The sequence below is a fragment of the Chironomus tepperi genome, unplaced genomic scaffold (genome assembly GCF_022539635.2).
Source record: "Chironomus tepperi strain 1889 unplaced genomic scaffold, CSIRO-AGI_Ctep_v1 contig_376, whole genome shotgun sequence".
Taxonomy (NCBI): domain Eukaryota; kingdom Metazoa; phylum Arthropoda; class Insecta; order Diptera; family Chironomidae; genus Chironomus; species Chironomus tepperi.
In genome coordinates, this window is record NW_027226498.1 from 3,121,133 (window position 1) to 3,147,703 (window position 26,571).

Below are 26,571 nucleotides of genomic sequence, written 5' to 3' on the forward strand. Positions count from 1 at the left end.
TTTTTCATTAAATCTGGTAATAGAGGCATTGAAAGGATGATGAAATAGTTAAGGAATGCTGGTAAAACCGCTGAATTATGAGAGGAATTGTATTGGATATAATTTATTAACCGCTAGACACGCTTCACTTGAGCAATCAGTTTTTTAAGAAAATGCTTATTTCATAGACAATTCAGTAATTGTTTGGAAAGAGTTTCAAAAAGTTTATGAATTTATTCCGATCGAAATAAATTTTTCATGGCTGCCAAGTGGCTGTTGTATGGCGATCAAGTGGCAAATTTCATATTATTTGAAATAACGAAAAACGTGGCCGTCACTTGGATGCCATGAAAATCTTGTTTCGAATGGTTATTTATAAATTAAACTTTTCTGTCAAATTTCTCTCAATTTTTAAAAATCTTAAAAACACCCACAAAAGCACCCGAAAATTCATTTCACAAGCCAACTACAAGACAAGTTTATGTACTTATGCCAATTAGTATTTGCCGCAGCGGCACACATCATCATGAGAGAATAAAGAAGAAATAAATTTTTTCTGCAGATTAATTCTTAATGACAACAGAAATTGAGAGCGAGAAATTAAAGACGAGACATGACAAATGGGGAGGACATGAAATGATTTTTTCGTGCTGCACAAAAAAAAACATAAAATTTTCTCCCTATTTATTCATTTTATAAAGGAATAAAAAGAAGATAGAAAGTTTAAAATTAGAATAAATATTTTTTATCCACATAAGAACTAATAAAAAGTAAAACATAACACAGACACATATTGTGTTAGATAATCTAAAAACTATGTCATTCTAATGTCTAGAGCATCATTGTCTTTTCTATCATATGTTTTGCATACACAACACATATATAATATATATCAAGTTGCTCTGATAGAAATAAAAGCTTTAAAATCCAGATGTTAGTATCACATCCACCACCATTAATAATATCATCATTGATTGTATTGTATGACAGACAAATGTCAAAGACGTGGAAGTTTAAACACATAAAAAAAATTCCTTTTATGCTTAAATCGCTTCCCCAACCATCCTCAATCATCGATATTATTGAAAGTGTATTTTGAATGGAATCCTATGAGAACATCAAAAGTCTGGGGGATGGGAAAGGAAAATTGACGGCTGCGGATAAATAAAGAATAACTTTTTCATCGTCATCATTGTCTTCTCTCTTCATTTAAAACTTTGCTTCATGAAGCATAATGTATATAACAGAGTTAGAGTATGGTTCTGTATTTTTTGATGTGGGAATTCGTCGTGCTGATAAATGAAGTCGGTGGTAAATTTTTATTTTTGAGGAATTGTTGTAGTCTCGATAGACTTTTGAAGTATTTGTTGTAATCGTGTGCCTAGGAGGCATTTTTGTTGGCTTGCAAAGGATTAACATTGTTCTATTTTTTTTGAAAAAATGTCAAAAATTCCAAAACATCCAAAATTAATAAACTAAGCATATGGTAAAGTACCTTCTCTCATCCATAAGAATTTCCCAAATTAATATCATGATTGCTTCATAAGTGAACTGCTATAGCTAATACGAAAAATTTGACACTTTAGAATCTCATAAGTACTCAAAGCATCTTTGTGGTATCAAACCGTAATTGTTTCCAAGAATATATATATATATATATTTTCCTCAGTATCATTTAATTATTAATTTGTTGTTTCCTTGTTAATTAAACACTATGGAATGAGATAGGGAATGAGGATTATGGTGTACTTATTTAGAATACTTAGTAGCATAGCTTAATAGCGTTTTCAGAATCTTTACTAACCCGCTTATGCTATTAAAATTTATATTTTAATGCAAAAGCTAAAGCATAAAGCTAAATATCAAAGTATATTTACATATACAGCAGAGGTTTGTAGATTTTAGAGAATATGGGGCTATTGCTTAATTGATAGAATAATATTATCGTGAACGAAAATTCAACGTGAAAAAGGTTAGGAGGAGAGAAAAAAATTTAAATTTATGTTGGAAATTAATGAATAAATAAAAAGAAACTAAAAGCCATTCGTAATTTCCTTATCGTCCAGCATAATAATTTTTATTTTTATTTCTTACTTTCCTTGTTCTACCCCTCAAAAAAAGAAGAAAAAAATTATTCTAATTGCCTTGTTTATGTTATCTCGACTTCAACTCATTGTTCTTGTTGTTCCATTTTTTTTTTCTATTTTCTGGTGTTCTGTTAAGTAATCTCATGCCAGGGATGGACAAGGAATGAAATTTTGTTTTTAGATTTTAAACATAACATGTATTAATCTTTTTATCCATAAATTTACTTAAAGTGAGGTTAATAGTCGTTGTGAGAAATGGTATTGTAATAATTAGGTCCGAATTACTAAACCGTTGTGCCAACAAGCCACTTCGACTCACCGATCTAAGTTTATATATAATACCAACATTTAAAACCAAACATTCTTCACCCTTTATTATTTTGAACCAGAAGTTATATTCTCAGCGATGTCAGCAGAACGTTTTATCCTTGCAACATAATTGGAAGCTGTTAGCTGTGCTATTACCGCTGCTGTTGAAGTGATTATGCAAATATGCTTAATAGCTCTACTTGAGTGGTGCAACATAAATTATTTATGCACTAGATTTTTTTAAATGATTTACCATTCCGACTATTTCTCCTCTCATTTCCAAATGCGGGATCATAAAAAATACAACGATTTCATTATTTCCTCTTTTTTTGTATTTGAATGCGCGTGTCTACCCAACCTATCAATCTAAATGTACTCTATGTATTTTAAATATATTAGCATTCTTTTTCTTTTAGCTTTGCCTTGTTCGAGATTCAGATATGTATGCGTATAGTAACATTATGTTTAAGACCAAAAATCAATTGAGTAATAAATTGTTCTTTTTGCTTACTTATTCAATAAATCGCAACTGAAATGAATTGATTGAATAAAATTTCTGTGATTATGAGCTTGAAAGCTCATGATTGTCGTAATTATTTCAGGTTATATCCGTTATTTTTGATGGTGTCTGATTATGGTTTTTAAATAAGTTATCTAGCAAAAAGTTGAGAAAATTATCATGAAGTTTGTACTATTCATGCTGCTATGAACACTTTGAATATGTCATGATCTGAACAAAAAAACGAAATGTGTTAAATTACGGAGGACATCAGGGTATTAAAGTACTAAGCTTGGCACTCAGATTTTATTGACTTTTATCAGATCAATTGACATACAAAATTAGAATAAATTGTCATCAAAGTAAAGAATTCATTAGCAATCTCTGCAGTCCAATAAAATCTAGCCTGTTTACATAAGAATATACTTTTAACCGTCGCATGTTTAACACTAAGAACATCGTTCTTATAAAATTAGATTTAATTCTTCTCCTATTTCCATTTCATTTCCATACCGGCAAATCTCATTAAATTTATTCATGGTTCAATTCGCATTTATGCTCGGCATTATTATTTCCTTGCGTATACAAGTATATCTAGCAGAATAAGTAATTTTCACATTAAATCGAATATCACGATTTAATTGAGTCAAAATGTAGCCAAGAACTACATTACATTAATAATTAACAATCAAATCAAATTATAAGTATAAATAGCTATCCACTAACCCAGCTAAGCGAAATAAAATAATTTTCTTTCTATTCCTTCACCATTAATTAAACATTTAGTGCTACACTTGTGTGAATATTCATATATGTACATTTTTTTCAGGTTCTCAGACTCGCAACCAAGTGTATTGATTTATGCAATTTCTGGCTGTAGTGTATATATTAATAAATATTAATATATACAGCACAAAAATTGTATACACAAATAATAATAATAATATATGAATTGCACGTATACATTTTAATGGCAAATAAACAAGCAATTTATGCTTTCGCAGCAGCTTGTGCCATTAATTTGGTTTTTGTTAGCGATCCATTTATTTTCTTCCCTTTTTCAGCGTTTTCTTCATTTTTGCTGGAAAATTCCTTGACACTCTTTTTCGTATTATTTTCTTTTTGGTTGTCCTTTTTGTGCTACTTTTGATTGAGATGGAAGAGTTTGTTATGAATCTAGGATAACTGGGTAGAACAAGATAAATTAAATAGCTAATTTACACAGCAATAGACATTTTCAATTAGTGAGCGCTTAATTCATGATGAAATTAGATTGCTCGGAAATATCTTTCCCTGATATCCGTTTTTATCAGTGGTGAACCACAAATACGACGAATTTATGATGACTATTTAAAAGCACATCCAGGAACAAAATCAAAGCATTGAGTTACAATTAAAAACATTAACGACAATGTAAAAACCTTTCTTGTCATTTTACCTAAAACTTTTTCCATGCTAATATACTGTCGTGAATGTAATATTTTTTTAGTTACTGGAATCAACAAAAGAAGGACGAAGAAGAAGGTAAAAATATTATTCTTTTGTGCACTGAATTATGAAGCATAAAAATTCATAATTTATTGTTTCGCGGATTAAATGACTTAATAAAATCAAGTCACTAACAAAATTGAATCTTTTGTGCGCTTTGAGATTGTCTTTTATCATTTGCATGTGAAATTCAATTCCTTTTCTGTACATACTTTTCAGTAAAAATAATCATATGTATGCTGCCTGAAGTGTTTCTATGGGAGTTATTGTGAAAATGATATTTCCATGTAGCACAACCATAATACAAATAAAGAGTCAGAAAATCGAAATAAAAATTGTAGAAGGATCTTTACATTAACCTATAATATTTCATACATAAAATATTTAAGGTTTTTTATATCTCTCTCTACTCATCCTTATCGTCTTCATATATTGTACCTTTTTCATGATATAATTTATATGCAAACTGTAAGACAGGCTGTATAGCGCAACTTTATGTTTTTGAAATATTTAAAATCATCTTCTTTAAACGACTTTTTAACTTGGATATTTGAAAATTTGTGGAAATGCTGCTGTGTTGATACCCGGAAAGCACATGGCGAAGAAATGGCCGAAAATTTGGCCCCTGGTTATCTTAACTCAAGTCTGATTCTGGTTAATTGTTTGCACTTCTTATACTTGTCCTCACTAAGATGAGCGTGCTCATGAGTATACTCGATCATGCCCAATTATATTGATAGAGTCCATTTTTATGTGAGCTGAAAATATTTTGGCACCCCGAAAATTGCGCTATTTGACATGATAAATTTTTAAAATTCTTTATCTATCTATTTCACTCCTTCTTTGTTATGTGATTGTTGTTTTGTGTGATTTTTGTATCTTCATTCTTTTTACTTCAATGTGTTTGGGTAACAAAACAAGAAGAGAGAAATGGAAGCGCACAGAAAAACAAAAAAGAAAACGTGAAGTCAAGTCAGTTGAATGGATAAATAAAAGAGGCCTCGTATCAGGCAGTGTCTAGTACGAGCGATGTACAAAGCTATAATGCTTCCATTTTTATGTGAGTTTCACGTTCACAATTTTCATTTTGAATACTTATTTTTTTTGACGACTCATCGTCGTTTGGATGAAACCTGGGTAACCTAAAGTCATTCCTTTTATTTTTACGTTGTTTACATTTTTATGTGACTCGTTCTTATTCCTTGTTCTCCTCATTTACGATGAAAATATTTCTGTTCTTTACTCTCGCTTTTTTATTTATACATGCTTGAGATGATGTAAATATCTATGTACAGATTCATTGAAGTAGAAAAGCAGCAGAAGCGAAAAAGATTTCTTTTGTACATTTCAATTGTTATTTCCTTTCTTTTCCGACTTTATCAGTACTTGCTCCATCGGCATTTTTCAATTGCTTATCGATTTCAATTGCTTTTTAATGTCCTTCAAATTTTTCATTTCATTTCTGTTCGTTGTCAGCTTTATTATCCGCAAAACTATCTCGTGCACTAATTCTGACAACATAATCATGATTCACTGTTATTTGTGAATTTATAGCGCTATTGCTTCTCCTTTTTGATATTAAAAATAAGGTCAATAACTCGAATTATCTTTATCATTATCTGGGAAAAAGGTTCTTTGATATTGTTATTATTTTATCCACATAGTAAAGTGCTTTGACTATAAGGGGCTCATTTTTTCGACAATAATAATGATATTGCAATTTTCAGTCTCTTTTACTTTATTTATTGACAATAAATTGCGAACATAAATTATATTTTTATTCGATTTTCATTGCAATTTCATGGAATATACTTAAAGAGAAAAGTGTTTGGCATAAAATTTGTTGTGCTATTATTGATGTTGCTGCAAGTTTGCAATTAGATGATTTCTTGAAGTTTTTGTAAAACCGAAAGAAATAATTTAAATGTAAATGGATAAATTTGGCCCTAGGCCAGAGTCATATATGCCTGTGGCCGGATTTTTATCCATTTTTACGCCATGTGCTTTCAGGAAAGGAGTCATAATAAGAATCAAGAAATGCAGTTAACATCAAATCACTTTTAATTCTATCATCCAATTAAGATGATCAAAAATTTTCGTACATTCCAATGTTATTTGGAATACGTTCAGCAATTATTATAAAAATATTTACAGCATTCATTTCTCATATATAACTGATTCAATTGAATTTGTATTAAGTTGCCAGCAGCACTTTAAATTATGAAAGCTCGAATTTTCGAACCATCGAAGTTTCTACTTTTTTTACTTTAAAACGTTGGAGGAAATATTTATAGATAATTGAAAGAAAAATTCTCCATTACAGAGCTTTACAGAGAAGCTGACATCGTAAAATGAATTAAAGTGAACAGGGTTCCATGGGCTGGGAGACTTTCCATGCTATAAGAAGACTTGTAGAAGCTACTTTGAATAAGGTCTTCATGTCTGATTTTACAGATGGCAAAAGCTCTCGAGGAAGGCCAATTAATTCATGGAAGGAAGCTGTTGGCAGAAACAGTATTGCATTTGGTATTGAAAATTAGGCCAGTTTCAGATGAAAGGCAGAATTAAAATGTTCGATCAGTAAAGTAAGTTAGTAAGAACTTCAAAAATCTATTAAATCTTTGATGTCATAAAATGCGTTTTTTAAATTTATCTGTTGCTGACATTTCTAACTAATTTCTTTGCAAATCAAAAACTCAATTTAAGAAATTAATTTCACCCATTTCAAATACACAAAAAATGAAAAAGATGTGCGAAAAAGAGCAAGAAACTCCTCCAAAAAATTGCGAATAATTTTTTGTGCGTTATTGCTGAGGAAAAAAATCAATTTATTCAGCCTTTTATAATAAATCCTGAGTCGTTTCACTTTCAAAGTGAGCAAGAGAGAGAGAAGCTCCGAGTGAGAAAGAGATTTGTCAATTTCCATAATAAAAGCTTTCCAATATTTTTGTCATCATATACATTTTTATTGAAAAATTTTCTGCTTTAGTCATATTTTTTCACGTATTTACAAGCGCATATAGTCATTGGGGTCGCGGATTCGACAAAAAAGAGTGAATTGAAAAAAATACGCGAGGGTGGTTGTTTTATCCATATTTATTGATTTTCATTTCCTCTCTTTCTGTCTCACTCACACTCAATTTTTTATAATATTATTATCATCATCAACCCACTCTCTTAGCATATAATATACATGTGAATTCACATTAGTATGCTCCCGCTTGTTGTGTCATTTTTAGTTGCTATTGCCGTTAATATGTATACAGGTAAGCCTGATATATTTGTTTCACATTTATGCCAAAAAGAAGCAAATGTTCATTTTTTCCAATTGATTTCAATTTGAATTGGATTTTTTTTTCGTTGTGTTCTTCGACTTATTTCGCATATGTATGAAAATTTTCATTTTTGGCGCTCTTTTTTGCGAAATGAAATGTTATATTATTCAGCTTAATTTGTTTTTTCATAAGAATGTTTAAGATTCTTAAAGATTTTCCTTTGTTTGATGTTTAGTCATTTCTTGTCATGGTAAAGATTCTTCCAGGATTTGCATAATCCGGAAGGAACATTGTCTAGTCCTATATGTCTCGATAAAGTTCGGCTTCAGGCCACAATTATTTCACTCTGGGGCCAGATTTTCGGCTATTTCTATGTCATGTGCTTTCCGGGTAATAATTGCACTTTAATTAACCGCACAGATATATTTATTTAATTTTCACTGGCGCCAGTTTTATTTTTCCTCTTTAGCCATTCAATGTTGTTAATTTGTTCCGAATAAGAGGGAAAGAACTTAAACCTCGATTGTAGAAAATAAGGAAAAATTTTATTTGTTGTTGTTCGTGGGTCACATTGTACATAGACATACGAACAAATTCAAAAAAATCAAATGGGAAGGTAGAATGAGCGGGTGGATTATAGGTTGACATTTATCGACATTATGTGGCAATATCATAGCAGATATATGTATGTGCGATATTAAATATATATAATATTCAGCATAAGAGGGAAAATTTCGATTTCCACATGTGAGTATCTACATAAAGTACACCACATGTACTCATACTGTCAACATAGAGGTGGTTTGCTGAGGGCGAGAGAATGATTCGTAGATCGCAACACTATACACACAGGTGATTAATTAATTATTAATACGTTTACATTATGATGGTTGTTCCATTCAATAGAAAAAAACGAAAATAAAATTCTCTCCGTATGTGAAATTGCTGCACACATTGAGTATTGTCAAATTTCTTTCCCCTCTCACGCCAACATGGCATGAAGCTAGGGAGAAACTTATTTTATCGATACTAGCAATGTTCACAAAAAAGTGAGTCGAATGAGCAGAAAGAAAAAAAATACTTGATGTGACGCGGCAAGTTGCTTCTATTTTCAGTGTCGTTTTGTACGAAAAAAAAAAAAATACAGACATTGGGATAAACCCAACAGATGGAACTTAATAAACAATAATTTTTTTGTTATTAAAAAACACAAATTTTATGGGCTTTGCTATTTCTATTGTAACAATATAATGTGAATAAAATGAGAGCAAAATCAAGCAGATACTTAAGAATCTCTCCACTATGCCATCAAAAATCCCCATAACATTCTGATTCTATTAGCGTTTAAATGCTTTAAGGCAATCTCATAAAGAAAATGACGTTTCAAATAACGTGATAGTGATAATGAAGAAAGTTACATGAAATGAACAAGATAAAGTTTCTTTGAAAATTCTTCTCCTTTTAATATTGCCATTGAACATTTTGTGAACAACTTCTTTTCTTTTTTTTTCAAGCATTTTTCATAACGATAATGTGTTTTGACATTCGTTTTGACTGAGGTGTTGGATTACTATGAATGTTTTCTTCATTTCCTGTTGCCATTTATGCATTTTAAAAATTATGATATTGTGACACTCCCGATTTTTGAAAGTTTATCCCGAATAGCTCACGTTTTCATGGCAACAAAATGACGGCTTTATGGTATCCAAGTGGTAATTTTTAAGGCAGTTAGCATAAAAATTGTCACTTGGACGCCATGTGGCAACGACATAGTTGTCATGAATAATTTTTGTCGAACGGGAATATTCAATAATTAAACCTTAGGGTGACTCATGACAGAAAATGTCATTAATCCAAAGTAGGTTTTAACGAGACATGATGAAAAGTTGTCTATACATTAATGTCACTTAATTTTTTTTGTCTTATTTGACCGTGTTACTATGTAGAAAACTAGTTAATTATTAACATTTTCTTTTAATATGGAAATTATAGTCTTAAATATTTGAAAAAACTTTGAAGTGGCTAGGAATATTAAAGAATTCCATTAGTTTTTGTCCCTACTTGCTATTTGATTTTCAAAAGAACGTTAATTATGGAAATTATTCTCATTATATTAATATGAATAAACAAGCACAATATGCGTTCCATTTTTGCTAATAAATAATTCAGAAATCAACTTTCGTTCATGTTTGTTCAAAAAGGAATAAACTTTTTCTTTTACATGATCATTTTCCCAACCAAAAATCAATAAAACGAATGAAAAAAATGTTATTAAAAGTAAGAGCGAGAAAGAGAGACTTTAGTCGTCATTCCGTTTCTCCTGATTCTCATGGACACGTAATATGTATATATTTTTTGGTGAAGAATGAATGAACGAAAAAAAAAAGTTAGCAAGAATTATACGAATGTCCCCATGAATTATTGAAGTATGTTTGTAATTCGAAAAAAATTAATGTCATATGTGAAGTGAAAGGAAGAGTGTAAATGGACACAGCAGTCGCAAAAAAATCTAATAAAATTCACTTAGCATTTGTATTTGGTGACGTGTTGGAGACACCCAATAATTAGCTGGTTAGAAGAAAACATTCATCAAATTGTAACTACAAAATAATTGGGTAAATTTTTTTGTGGTGGAACCAAATTTTGACAAAAAATTTTTTGTCGGCGCATGAAACAATAAGTAGACGTGAAAAGTCACCTTTTTCAGTTCCACTTCTACGATCATTCGCACACGCGGAGCAGAAAAAGAGCTATTTTTCCAAATGTCTATATGTAAATTAGGGTTTATGAACAAATTATGAACAAAAAATAAATTATTTTACGGTTGGAAGTAAGCAAATCATTATCAGCAAGCGTTGAAATTATCGGTGACAAAAGGCAACACTTTGATGATTTTTGAGGTAATTTAGAAGAACAAATGGAATTTTTTCTGATTACATTTAAAGTAATTTTGATTCTAAACTTCATGTAGTAAAGGACATAAGCTGTTTAAATGAAAACTGACTGAAGTTCACCAATATAAAACTTTTTGCTTCAGAAACATCAACAAATTCCTTTCAGTGTAACATTTCTCACAATTTATAATTCTTTTCATAAATCACAGGCTGTGAAACATTAACAATTGGGGAGTTACTTTTCGCATGTATGTATATGTTAATATTTAGTTCCACTGGCTAATTTGGTATACTTTTATGACGTTCTGAACTTTTTGTTATTCACTCATTTGATATGCCAAATGAAATGAACAGAAACAAAGTACATAAAACAGCTCAAACATCCGTCCTTTTCATCCAATTAAGCATCGTACTCATTTGATGATGATCGTAATGCTTAATAGTGCACTACCAAAAAGAATATTATGAGTGATATCATGCGTTATTATTCTATATACGGTGACAGTATCGTTCTTTTTTTATATATTGACATATAATTAATATTTTTTCTATTCTATCACATTGGCAACTTCCGCTGATGAAATTAACTTTTTTCTGTAACATTTTTCACTTAACATAATGATGATTAATGGTTGAAAAATCAAAAGCAAAAGCCGTTTTTGATTTTTAGAAAGCAGAACGAACTAAGCTTGATCAAAAATGAAACATTATTGATGATTATGGTGAAATGCGTATTCAACAGCTCTAAAGCAATTACGTAAAATTTAAACTATTCGAGTCTAAGTTAAGACACTTTTCATATCTTTGAAATGCCATCATAAGTTTACTTTTTAAGGTTATAAATGCAAAAGATATCAGTTATTCATAATTTATTTATTAAATAGCCACAAATTCAATAAATCACTTTTTCAATTTTCTCACAACCAACGTAAGCTTCCTTTTCTCTTCCAAATACTTTTCTACCAATTTTATAACATCTGAGGCCAATTTTGTTATGTGTGAGACTTTTTTTTGCATACGTGCCATGTCAGAAACAATACACGAAAATCAATAATTGCCTTTTAATTTATCAATTTTGAACTTTTTTCCTTCGATAATAAATAAATAAGCAAAGTAAGCAGCATGCTATCTTTAATATGGGAACAGGAAAAGAATGTTTGAAGAAAACCACAAAAATGCTGTTACTTTGTGTGAATATGTATAATGAGATGCAATTATGACGGTGCATGTAGTTGTGGAGTGGAGATTCCGTTCAATGAACATTGCGTTTTTCATTCTTGAATGAAATGTAATCTTTCGTTGTTATATTTTGTTGCTTCAAAATCATCAATTTGAAATTGCTGTCGCATTTGTTCATATTATCACAATCAAAATCATTGTCATCATCCTGGCATATCGAGTTGAACTGTAATTAGTGTGTTACTGCAACAGTGCAAACGTAACAAAATTTAATAATATTTATGGAAAATTTATATGAATGTTTTTTTTTGTAGAATAACAAGAAATAATGTAGCCGTGCAGGAAACACGGTTGAGTGAACAGTGAATGTTAAAAAAAATCCACATCAACAGAAGGTATTATACAGAGAGAAAAACAATAGAAAAATAACTTATAAACACACTAGTGTAAAACCTGGATTTTGAAATGAATTTATTTTGTGGGACAATGTGGTTTATTGTTTAGTTGAATTTAATTTGAGACTGGAAGTTTGGGTTTATCCTAAATTAGTTTTACTGACTTTTAAACCTTTTAAATTTCAATTTCTCAAAATTTAATTCTGATACTGTTGAGTTTACTTCAATTAATTTAAATAGTGTGCAATATTATAAATGACATCACAAAAATGAATAAAATTAATTCATACAAATTTTGATGATGAATTACTCGAAATCATGCAAATAATTGATTATTCCGTGATTAACCATCAAAGCGGAACTTAAGCGGTATTTTGCAGAGTTTCTTTTTTCTCTATTTTTATTGTGTTTTATGTTTTGCTTTTTGTTGTGGAGAGAAATAGAACAACAGGAAGAACATTCAACACTATGTGCTACACGCATTCGTCAGCTTCTTCCTTCTCATATACATACACAAATTCATGCTATTTATCCATCCATCTATGTTGCTACAGTGAAAATTACAGTTAATTAACTTGAGCATACACTTTTTTTGCTGCTGTGTGCCCCACTCCTTTCATTTGCTTTAATTGGCACTATGTGAATTATTTACTCATAAATTAATCTCATCTATCACATACTCATACTTTTTCGTTGTCTAGAATTCACTATTTGTATGTGATCAGTATATTTTGTGATGTGAATTTTTGATTATAATTTTTTTCTTCCAACTATATAATGCTCAAATAGGCTTGACAAATCAGATCTTTAGAGACAAAATGAGTATTTATAATCTTATTCTGACTAACATTTTAGCAGCCAAAAGAAATGTTTGTGAATGTTGATTCTTTCAGAAGAGATTATATCTGTATAACAGAACTTAAATTTTAAAGTTATCTACTCAAACTGAACGTATTTTCCTGAGAGAAACAAATGCTAATCAATCGTACATTGAAAAACATTTTTTACTGCTAAAACACATCGGAAATGACTTGAAAGCAGCCAAAACAATGGAGCATAGAGCACATACATTATTGTGTATAAAAACTAGGTGTGTTGTTGTGAATAGAACTTGAATTGTATATAAAAATAAGTCATGGGTCACTAGCTTTTTTCCAATTTCCATCTGTTAACCGTACCCATCCAGTGCAAGACGACAAAAGTCAATTTTATAAAAAATAACAATCGATTAAATAATTTTTTTAAATTTTAAATGAATTTTTTCTACTTATTCGCTTTTATATGTTCCGGGGATCGGAAATAGGAGACAATATTGATTGAAAAAAAAAATAATTTCGCTTTGTGCCATTCGCCTCACCTCTCAAATTCTCATTTATTGCTATTGTTGAGTGCTTCAAAGCTAAAACATTATTTATTGCGTAATTTGTTTTTTAAATAATGTATTTCAAGTATCATTCGTCCATAAAATCCGGTCGTCCATTTTTCATCGTGTGTCTTGTTGTATTTATTCTAATTTATATATTTTTCATTCATTTTCTGTTGACTTTTCTCTTGCTCGATTATTTTAAGAGGATATGAAATGAGGGAGATTGTCAACTTGATGAAAAATTCATTGACACCAGTTGCACCCTACAGGTTTATGTGTATAATCATTTGAAACTGTCTATTTTCATGGAAATCATTTCTGCCATGCATAAAATAAAATGTATTTTTTTTCAGTTACTTTTCAGAACGAGACGCAATTTTTGTACAGTAGCAACTGTTGATTGTTGTCATATTGACTTTTTAAATGCAGATGAATAATTTCGTAGACTTTTAACTGTATTGGTCATACACATGGATATAAAATACAAAACTATTGTGAACAGGGTATGATTCTTAATAATTCAAGTCAGTTGTGGACAATCTGTGTGCCGCCGCACCCTAGTATACCACCAATTTTTTTTCGAAAGTCCATTAATCATATGCCGTATGCGTTTTCGGTCGAACTTTGCCATTTAAGCTTTGAAGAATAAAAGGTTGTCCAACACAGATTTGGGTAGTTGGTTAATTTTCAAGATTTGATTAGTGATTGAACTAAGGTAGGTCATTAGTAGGATCGGAAAAATGCGTCATAATAATTAACCTCAACTAGTTTTTTTCTTTTTTTTTCCTCTTTTACAATTAATAATATTCAATGTGAATCGTGAAACTAAAGGAGAGCTTTTCTCTTGATTAACCATGTGAAACGTTTACAATACTCATTTTTTGCTCTTCTGTTCTATGTAATATAGCAGGACGGGAACCAACAGACAGACTATTACGGAATGTTGTGGAAAGAGGAGATGAATGTAAAGTTGGAAACATGACTTGCTTGTGTTGATTGCGTTCAGTGGCTTGTTCGTCTTTTTAAATAAAGAATTCTTATTTTATTTCGTACTTTTTTCTCTTTTATTCTTTTCATTATGGTTGTGAGGGAATTTTCTTTAATAAATTAGCAAAATTATGAGAGTAATGCTACAACTACGACGACTTGTGTATGTTTACTGGCTTTACTTTATTGCTACTGTTCTGTCTGGTGGATCATGAAGAATTTTTCTTTCATTATGTTTCAATTTCAATTTATTATTTTATAAAATTGTATTAATAGATTTATATTGATATAGTTAGGTATTTAATACGAAATGTTAAATATAAAGAAATGTCATGAATATATTTCATAGTCACTAAGAAGCAATGAGCATGCTCTCAAGAGCTTACTCTGATCAAAAGTAGGATTTTAGTATTTTTGCTAGCGCGTGTGAGCTTTTAACTTACTCTGCTCTTCAAAGCACGTCCTTTGCCTATTAAGGAGTATCAGTTAAGCTCCATATCAACAAATTTTACATTTGTTTTGTCATAATGCACAAAAATAAAATATGTACGACCAACTATTCAGCTCACATCCCTTTTACCATCCACATCTACAGTAAATCTTCAAAGTAAATCACTGTCATGGTATAATTAATCCAGACAAACTTTTTACTCTACTGCAGTATATTTCTCTTTCAAATATGGTAGATATAAAAAATAACGAAGAGGATCTAAGCATTTACTTTCAACCGTAATTCTCTTCTCACTCGCTTTTTAACTCCAAAAGTGCATGAAGAGATTTTTTTTCTACTTCTTCTTATTCAATTTGTTTATATTTTATATCCATTTCCGAGCATTGTGCCTGAACTGTAAGTAATTTTAAAGTCGTACACATCAAATACATATTTTGTAGCGACGGCGTGGGAGTTGAAGCCTTGAATTTAGAATTAAGAAGTCATGAGTGCTTTACTCGAATTGGAATTGTTTTCTTAAATGGATTTTAAATTGCCTTCTGCTGTATTTTTCTTTAATTTTTTTTACTGTCGTTGAGTTTTCAAAAATCTCACTCTATTGAATTGCTGAATAACAACGATATTACTATCTCAATAGGATTATAAATGTTGCTCTTTTTTCTTTGTCATGATCTGTATCAAAATAAGATGATAAATAAAACTTTGTCATGGTTTTTAATGTTATCGATTGCTTTTGTTTATGTAAATGGAATTAGGAGAAATCTATGTTGCTTAGCTATATATTGAAAACAATATAAAGTAGCGGTGGACAACCTGTGAGCCGCGGCACACTAAAGTGGTTAGCTTCCATCAAAATCGCACATGACATGCGGTTTGTGGTATCTCCAAACAAGTTTGGAGTCACACTAGTGTACCGCCTCACATAGGTTGCCCACCACTGATCAAAAGTATCTTGAGAATAAAAAAGCTTTAGAGCTTCATTTTTGAAACGAGTGCTATAGCTAATTTTGTAAAGTTAGTAATATATTTAAGCTTCCGAATTTTTCAGTTCTAATACTTTCATGCTTTTAAGCTTGTTTTCAATATAAGAACGACGAAATTTCCTCAATTATACTCGATTCGCAGAATAATCACAAAAAATCTTTTCATCTCATTAGCTTCCTACAAAATTAATAATTAACTGACCACAACAATTCTCACCATAAAATCTTTTTACATTTGATTCGCATCATGTGAAAGTCTCTCTTTCTCTCATCCTCATTCTCTCTCTCTCGCTATGTGCGCCTATGTACTTCAGATGGTTTTAAGAAGCACTTTAATATTATGCTTAGTTTTTATATGTTTCTTCTCCATTTATTCTCCCTTTTCTCTACTTTTTTCTAGTGTGGCTTTTCATTATTTTGCTTTTGTGGCTACGGATTCTCTATGTATCATTATGTGTGAGTCAGAATCAGAGAGTCATGAATGTAATAATGGTAAAATGGCTAAACGTATTAAGTTTGTTGAACTCTTTTTTTATTCATTTTGCCTTTTTTTTTCGTTAACTCAATTTTACAATCAACAATTTTTATTTTCAATAGTTTTTGTTGTTGTTGTTAGTATTGCATTATACAGAACATAGTTCTTCTTTATGCCTTTTATTCTTAGTTATTCTCTGCCATAATTCTCGATACAATTTCTTCTATGTCTATGTATAATCTACCTTTTTTTATTCGTTCTATATAGTTTCTTTTTTGCTGGCAGAAAAAAGAAACCAGAATGAAAAGAGTTGTGGATATTGCTTGAACTTTTTATACTCAGAGTTGACTTGTTAGGAAATTCTATTCAAACATCACGACAAGAATACTAACATTAAACTTTTAACAAGAATTGAATTGCTGATTTGATTCCTAGCCAAGTTTTTAAATAAGGGAAATTTGAAGTGCAAATTAGCATATCACAATCTACAACTCTGCATTACCCTATAAAAATTTATATCCACACAGAGAGCAGTATGAAAAAGAAATCATAATAACCGCATATGATGATAGAAAATAGTGTGAACAAAGAATAAAGTTACTATGCCAATGCTACATTTCGGTACAGTTTTGTTGTTCAATAGAGACGATTGCTTGTCGCCACTATTATGCATTTGTTGTGTATTAGAAATGTATCGGATATTCATCATTATATATATGTGGCCTTTTTTCTCTATCCGGAATTAGACTGGCAAGTTTTTCAGATAATACTAATTACTAAATTGCTGAACATGTAGGTAATTAATTGAATTGTCCTGTGTGACAATAGACGACGGTCTGAAAAATATACCACTAGAAAAATTTATTAAATTTTTGTTTAAATGAAGTTTGAGTTAAGTTTAACAATATTGCTTAAAAACCCTTTAGCTATTAAGATCATTGAGCTCTAGAGCTATTTTGATGACATTACTGCCTATGACAAATTAACGAAAATTTTAAAATAATTTTTAATTGCTCGTTTACTGTTTTTGTATTTCTATTGTATTTAAGTATTATTTGTGCCTAAAAATTGATGAGATAAATCACGTTTTTAATTATAGATTGTCGAATATTTTCCCAAGGAGATGCAAATTATTATAGTAAAAAAGTTCTCATAACCTCAAAAACAGTGAATGAATAAAAATAATATCTTCAACATCAACAACCTATGCATGTATCGGTATCTATCTGTTTTTACTCAAAAAGAAGAGTAACGAAACGTGGTTTTACATGAGCGCATCATTGAGCACGTTATTTTTATTGTTATCTTATCTCGTGCGAATGAAACATAAATTAATTATATAAAATAAAACTTTCTACTCACTTCCAGAAAATGATCTAGACAAAAATAAAGCGAGCAACTTAACTTTAGAGCAAGAAAAAATATAAAAAATATTTATTGCAATGAAGGAAATCAATTGGATTTTATTAACAACTTTATTCATCCCACAAGTAGTTGACTGTCTGTAACTCGTTACTTGAGACTAATCGACAAATTTATACACTCTCTATTCTAAATGATGAACTGACTTAAAGTAATTATTTAATTTATATAAAATTTATTGGCTCGACACTGAGGCTGATAAGTTTGTTTGTATCATAAATGGAATAAAGTAGATAATGAAAGAAATGAGGCGTATAAGAGGGGTGAAGTAATTTATTTCAAAATAATTTAATTATAATTAATTCCATTAACGATTGAATGAATGATCTTCGAATTTGAGTTAAATGTGTTGGAATTTAATTTTGTGTTGCTCAATTTTTAAAGAAAATATAAGATCTCAATGAAGAGTTTTCAATACAAAATCCGTATAGTCGACTTTTTATAAAAATCCGAGTCAACTTCGAGCTCTGGAAATTAAGTTTGGTAGAATTGTTATTCAATTTTTTGTCAGTTTCACTTTTTTTACCAGAAAATCATTAAAAATACTCTAGCAACAATCGTGCAACAGCAGCATTGCCAACAAAAACAAACTATTCTTAATTTAATGTATGCTACATATTTTGAATAACGACCGTCAAAACATTTAATGATTTTAATCCATTTTTGGAGAGACAATCCTTTATTTTTGATATTTTATTTTCACCACATCATTGGCATTGAGTCATTCATCTTTTTCGGTCTGCTGCGTGCCATATAACATACTAAAAAACTTAAATCATTTTGAACAACTTTACTTTTTTGTTAGGCTTATAGAACGCCTCCATGAGAAATTCGTGTGAGTTTATTGTATCTAGAAATAGTGATCATCCGTAGTGCATAATAATCGACGAGTTTTGTTCTTATAAATTTAGTAAAATAATATATTTAAAATTCTTAGACAAATAATTTGACGCTGTATATTACATGAATTTTCTAGCACGATTATGAATTAAAGAATCAAAATATTGAAAAATTTCTCTATTGAGTATGGATTGATGAACAGTTATGCATGCGCATGCACGAAGAGAAATTTTAGTTAGGGAAAATTAATTTTTTTTTTCAGAGTTGTAACATGTGGTTTGCTTAAAATTTTTGCTAAACTTTTTTAAACAATTGTCAATCTGAAAATGATCTTTGTAAGCCATATAGCACAGAGCTCGAAGTGGATTCGAATTTTGTATGGAATTGAATCGACATCAAACTCTATCTCTGCATCTAATCATTACTTTTGTATCTTAAAATATTATCGACGTGGGCTCTTCTCGATGCCAACTCATACTAGTGGGATGTAATTTCAATCATAAGCTTTGCACATAAACATATAATTTAGAAAATTTCTAATCATTTACCATAAATCTATTCATTCGTTCTAGATCATGAAATTGATTTAATTGCAATTTTTACTAATGAAATATCCGAGAAGTTTAATTAGTAAAATTAACATTAATTTACAATATGAAAAATTACATGACTAAATTATAGGTCAAGTTTTTGGATAATTTTTTCTACTCAATGAGCTTGCAATTTTTTTTTCCAACTTCATTAAGGATTGATTGTGTAATACTTCGTTGATGAAAATGAGTTTAAGGAGAAAAGTTTAGGTTAAAAATATACTATCGATTTAGTTTTTTTTTGTTATTTTTGATTGATGCAAGGTTAAGTTTAATGATTTGACTTTGGTTTATCTTAATCATTAAATTAATTCGAGTGTTAGGATTTGAAAGGTGTGGTGAAATGGGTAAAATTCCAGAGTACATTAGGTCTTGGATATTGCAACTCAATGAATTTATAGCATATTCAGTATTTTTGTTTATTTAATTTATTTAAAAAACAATTTTTTTTATCTTTTTACAAAGAAACCACGTTTAATTATTTGTATGACATAAGATTTAATTGAGATAAAGAGAGAACTAAGAAAAATATACTAAAATTAATTTCATCACAATTTAATGAAAAAAAGAACGAGTTGAGGAAGAAAAAGTAAAAAAAAATATTTTTACAACTAAAAAGAAACAATGGCATCATGTTGTGTAATTGAATTGCACAAATTGGCAACATCGCTGTTTTCTTATAATTTTTAAAGCTCATTTTTGCAGGAAATAATACAGTAATTACCTCATTCTGGAATTTCATGCTGACAAAATTTTGTTCATTTGTTGCAGGTTGAAAATATTAAGCATTTTATCATGATTGAAAAGTAAATTCAGCAAATTCAAATATTAATTGATTCATAAACCTCAAATAGCCTCAATCATGCTCTTTATCTACTGAAACCTTAATAAACTCGCCTAACTCTCAATTTTCTTCTCTCATATTTTATTTACATCTTCCTCTTTCATTCATTCTATTCATTCTATGTTACCATCATGTAATTAAAATTTTAATGCATTTTGTTATTACTTTTGTGATCTTGCATAAAAAAGTAAAGCTACAGCAGCTCTCGTACAATGAAGACTGAAAGGAAGAGGAAGGAATGAGTAAAAAAATATTTTTATCATTCTCTCGTCCCCAGTGTGCAAAAATGTTTATTTTATAAATGGCTATAAAAATGTTTTAATATTTCACCGCAATTCTATATCATACTGGGTGAAATGAGAAGTTTCAGGTAATCACTACTCTATGTAAAATGCTATAAAGTTCATGATGATGAACATATGATGTAAAGCAGGAGTGGACAACTTTTCATTCTTTGCGATTCTCCTCAATACAAATTCTCGTCCGAAGCCGCACTCGGCATACGGGTTCGTGGCATTTACAAAAACATTTGGGTGGTTGTATACCGCGACACACATGTTGCCCACCACAGATGTAAACTATTTGTTAGTAATTGCAAACGAGCTAAGAACTGCTAATAATCATTTGTCGGATGTGCTTCTTATTTTTTTTTTCGCATACCGATAAATCATTTTATTTCAAGCCCAAACAGATGTTTTTTTTTGCGCAAATAGATGAAATATCGACACTTTAAAAATATTATTTTTTTTTCTTTTCATTCGTTCGCAGTCCAAACTTTGAGTTTGCCCATCATCAATAAATGTGTTATAAATTTTTCAAATGAGTTAACTTTTTATACCTTTTTTTTGTTGTTGTTAAAAGCTCTTAAAAGACTTTTTAAGCCAAAATTTCATGAATTCATAAGTCAGTTTTGATTTTAATTATTCTTTTACGATCTTTAAGGGTTGAATGATCAAACTTTGGGTTGGTAAATAACAAAATGAAATTTGGAGATAACTGGGTTGTTTGTGTCGAGTCTGCGAGGTTGATTTATGATTACATTTTTGAGATAAAAAAATATTCGAATAGCTTGTTGTGTGTTCTTAAAAAAGAATTTTGATAGTCTCATGTGCGATAAAAAAAACGTGGATAGATTAAAACCTCTTAGAAGAAGCAAAGCCTTAGTTCTTTTCAGATTCTGATCTAATTTATTTATGGTAGGATAAAACGTAAATTTGCGCTCTTGACGCTTTAATAAATATAACCTCGAATACTTGATACATAAGCACTACCGTAAAAAATTCTGTTAAGCCTTTATAGGTGGTCGATTTGAATAAAAAATATTATATTTTCAATTCCTTATAGTCCAAACAATATACATGTTCTTCTCATCCACTTGACTACCATATATATTTTCCCATCATTTTATTTTTTGCATGTTCTGCTTTTCATAAGCCTGGCTAATGGCGCAAGGAAAAGGATGGGTTCGAAAGAGCTTAAATTTTTTTTTCTTTTCTGTTTCCAACAATTTCCATAACATTTTATGGACCACTGCAATTAACTTTTCTCACTGACTTGCCTCATGAAATCTCTTAGGAAATTTACGATCAATAACTTTTACATTATTATGGCTTTATAATTGTTACATTTTTCTTGTTCTATCTTCCTGTCTTCCTAACCTCAAAATATTTTTATGAGGTGATGTTGAGTATTATGGTAGTGGGATCGTTAAGTTGTAAGATGTAATAAATTATTATATGACAAAATAGTAACATAACATATGTTTTACATTATCATTCTTCGATGGCATAGTTTTCATTCTCTCCTGACTTCTTGATGCTTCTTCTTTCTTTTTGCATAAACAATTAAATTCATTTTGAATGTAAATAAATTTTTTACAATTCTCTTAAGAGATTGTATATGAAAATGGAATACATATTTGAATTGTCTTTTGTTGTAAAATGTATAACAATAGAAAATGGCAGTAGACGAACAAGAGAAACATAAAGAGAGCACTTTAGAATCAGGAAGGGAGAAATTTTCTGCATAATATTATCAAGCAACAAAGTCAACAATTCAATTGTCTTTCTGCAAAATCTGTAAATATTTTCCCAGGATTTTCACAATTCTACCTGCTCTGATTTGCGTGTTGTAGATACATTAAGTTATATATAATCAATCTTTTAATGCGTTTGTAGTGTATTTTCATTTCTAGATTAAAATTAGGTCGATTCTCTTCGCTTATATGCAAATTTTTACATAAATATTTGACGTAATTTTATTCAGGAATAATTGATGTTTGTGTTCATTTTGACTGCTTGATTTAATGATTCGCTTTACATCTTGTAAAATGTGCAAATTCAAGGATTTTTTTGTTATTTCTGAATAATAATAAGTGCTTTTTAGATTTATTATCACCATTACAACGACTGAAATCACGTTTGTAGTTTGATTTTAAGGTAGTAAAATATTGCATTCATGTGAGAACATAACCTTAAAAATTTGTTGTAGGAAGTCACGGATTCATTAAAATTTTACAGCTGTAAACATTTCAAATTTTTAAAAATTTTAAAAATTCAGTTGAACAATTAAAATTTTGAAAAACTAAATTTTTTTTTATAATCCATGCCGAACTAGAATCATTATTTCCTCAACATTAGTGTGCGAATGTAAGCTTCTCAATTTCCACCGTCAATCACTAATTATTATTAAAATCATGTGAAAAATGAAATCTTCTCTTCATTCATTCAATTTTACACTCATCTACATTGAATAATGTATAAAAATAGATCTTGAACTTCAATTCGCATGAAATTTTTTTTCCATACTTCATTACATCAGCGAGTACACTCGACCTGGTGACCTCGATTTGCATAAATATACTTTTTTATGCTTCTTCAGCTATAATTCACATTCAGTTCATCCATGCAAGTTCAAATATTAATGTTTTATGTACAGTTTGTATGCGGTGAGAGGAAAGAGATTTAATGTGTGTAGATATGTCTCTCATACATATCAGTACTTAGGCCATGCATACGCGCTTATTTTAATCATTCTCTATATCCATTTGTAATATAATTTTTTTATTTTCTGGAACTATGTGAAACACACACAATATAAAAAATTATTTTCATCGCTTTTTAGTGGCTTTTTTGCACACAAAAAATATTACTGATAAATCTCGCAAATTACTACATACACACTTATATTGTGAATGAGTTATTGTTTGTTTTGTTGTTGCTTTTTGACATTGGGTATAATTATTTCCAGATTGAGATTTATGGAACTCGATGATTGTTTTAAAGATTATGTTATTTTATGTTTATCGATCGATGCATACTGTTAGCTGCTAATGTACGGTCGTGAAATATTTTCTTTATTTACTGTAGTGAGAAAGTTCTTAACTGTTTGGATTAAAAGGTTAAAGTTGAAGTTTTATGAATTTTCAAATATTTACAACTAACTTTACACAACAATAATCAGCATAAATGCACATTTTCTCCCAAAAATAATTTCATCTAAACTTTTACTTTTACATTATTCAAGAGCTTAGTTCTACCCTCAAAAAACAATTTGAAAATTCATTATTCTACTCTGTTTCTAATATTCACTCGATGTGAACATGCATCCCGACAAAAAGTTTTTAAAATCTAAATATCATATTCTCTCATAAATTACAAACCGCTGCTTTTGCTTTTATCACCGAATCCAAAAAATATAAAAAGGGAACATCTAAACTCGTATATATGTGATATGTTGCGCGTACATTACATAATAAACAAACATATCAAAAAAGTGTCATGACATTACTGTACACATGATAACGTCGACGACAATAGTGGCATTATTATAGAACCATGGAAAATTTATGCAGGGAAAAATGTTTAGAGTGTTAAATACGAAACTGCAAATATGGCTAGTAGGGAACGATGGATAGAATCAGATATGTAATGTATATCTGCATCATAACGCGCCAAATAGAATGAATGAACGAGAGATGCTCTTGCACTTTTATAAAGACATAAATGCCAATTTCAAACACAGTAAAAATGTAGCGAATTATGAAGAACGTCATGAGAATGAAATTATACGGGATCTTTAATAATGTGAAACATGAAATTTCACAAACATAAATTTTGCTTGAGGTTTTATTATTTTTTTTCCTCCTCTTTTCTGTTTCATGAATAAAACACAAATGGAGTTACAGATTCTGTTTTAATTTGATTAAAAAAATATTCAAGCCATAAAGAATTTCCAATGGGAATTTTCAGCTGAAAAAGTTTAAAATTCTTTTATCATAAACGACCGTTAAATTTTCCATTATAATCAATTAACATCAGAAGTAATTCAAGCATGGGGATAAAGTAGAAAAGAAGTTTAATAAGCCATTCGTTGTTGCTACTTCTACTGACTTCATGTCGTTAGCTATTTATTTTGCTCTCGTTCATTTCATTTTCTACGTTTCAGCTGCGAAGTTTAGAAAGTCTTTACAGGCAAAATTGAAGTGTAAAAATCCGATTTTTGACTCATTTTTGCTTATTGAGTTTGAAGGTTGTTGAATGGAAACTTACATATTGTGTAAAAATGTTTAGCTGCTTTCATAGCATTTTTCTTTAATCTAAATAGCTGTTGACATTTTTTTTTATAAGAAAAGAAACTTATGGTATCCAACAACAGAGTTGTTACCCATTGATTTGCCAAGACAATGACAAAAACTAGGCACCTATCTGACAACTCTGCTCAGGAATCATAATTTAAATTGCGTTATAACCCCTTCAAATATACTATTAAATGCACCTCGCTTTATGACATTAGTCTATTTTATGCTTCTACTTGAATGCATATTTACGTAAAAGAAAGACATAAAAAAATTTCACTCACCTCTTCCTCATTGCTTGCGGTATTCACAGAATCCATTGATTGTGACAATGGATGGGATTGCATGGGATTTTGTCCCATTTGTCCGACTGGATCCATATTATTGTTAGTTGTTGTATTTGGTGTTGTTACTGAACTTGTTATTGTTGATGTCGTCGCAGATGATGCTACTGAATTATTATTGCTGGCAACACTTATATTTGATGCGGATGTTGTATTATTATTGTTATTACAATTATTCTGTACTAATCCTTGTGTTGAAGCTGTTATAATAGCTGATTTATTTTGCTGTTGTGTTGCTAATGTCGCTTGTGATGGGTTAAAGCTCGATGATGTATTAATTGACTTGATTTGTTGCTGCTGATGTTGAGCTGTTGCAATATAGTTGGGAATTTGTGTTGGAATTGTTCCCGTTGGCGTTGAAGTTGTAATAATTGAATTAATTTGTGTTAATGCGGGCGATTTTGCAGCAAGTGGTAATGGCAAATTCTGTAATATAGGCGAGGCTTGTGGATGATGATGATGATGATGATGAAAAGGCGCTAAAGGATGATGAGGATGTTGAAAGTTTGCTACTGCTGCTGCGGCGGCTGCTGATTGTGATGCCAACAAGTAGTTATTATTTAGAATATGTGATGAAATCACAGGCGGTAGTGTCGATACGACAGTTGGATTTGCAGGTGTCAATGTAAGAGGATTTGACGCCGGTCGTAATCTCTTTGGTGACAATACCTGAGTTGGGGCGCTCGCTACCTGTTGTGATGATGATAATCATACAAATAGAGAATCATGTTAGACTGAATTTTCATGAATATATGTTACGCACATATCAAATTGAATGAATGAATACATGAAATGAAATTCTGTTTCATTTCCGGACGTACTGAAGTATTTCATAATGTCCAAAAGCTTTTTTCAATTATTTTGATGAACATAAAAACATGAAATGAGATAAACTTACCGTTATTTGCGGAGCTGGCCTTCGTTTGGCCACTGACGACGAAATGGTGAATCTATTTAAATAATCCGTGGGTAAAATAGATTGGCCCAGTGGTATATTATACTCAGCTCGACTCGTTCTTGCTTCGTTTATTAAAATCTGCAAATAAAAAAAATTAAAAAAGAATTTTAGTAAAAGGTTACTTTAATCAAAATTAATTTCTAGTTCATATAAGAAAAACTTTCTAGAGAACAGTAAGAAATTGATTCTATAATTATTAAAAGTATACTTTTTCAATTATTACACATTAGAATAAAATTGATTGGCGGTTATTCGTTGCCAATAAATCATAAACATACCCGAATAGCACAAATTAGTTAATTAAAGGAAAATCCGGCTTCAGGCTGGCGTGACACTGACTTGATGTCGGATTCGATTTTGAAATTTGCCACTGTGCCAGAGTCACACCAGTCTGGTGTCGGATTTTAGATCGATTAACCAACTTGTGTTGTTCGGGATTCAATTTATTTCAACAGTAATTATTTCGACATACTCAATTGAAATGCAATGAAATAGATATCAAGTTTCATAATTATTCTTAAATTGCTATAAACCTCTTTATGACAAATTTAATGTCAAATGTTTTGACAGATTTGCATGGGTTACAAAAACTTGCATTACATGCTTTTCACATTCAGCATTGAATTTTTT

At 30.1% G+C, this 26,571-nt stretch overlaps 1 protein-coding gene across 1 annotated transcript in view; it reads right to left on the minus strand.

Annotated features, from left to right (window-relative positions):
- Positions 1 to 26,571, minus strand: part of cpo (couch potato) — a 75,967-nt gene that overhangs the window by 34,518 nt on the left and 14,878 nt on the right. Inside the window, exons 3-4 of the mRNA XM_070647148.1 lie at positions 25,882 to 26,019; positions 24,924 to 25,673 (exon numbers count right to left, since the gene is read on the minus strand). Of these exons, the coding sequence (XP_070503249.1) occupies positions 24,924 to 25,673; positions 25,882 to 26,019 (888 nt within the window). The remainder of the gene's footprint in view (positions 1 to 24,923; positions 25,674 to 25,881; positions 26,020 to 26,571) is intronic.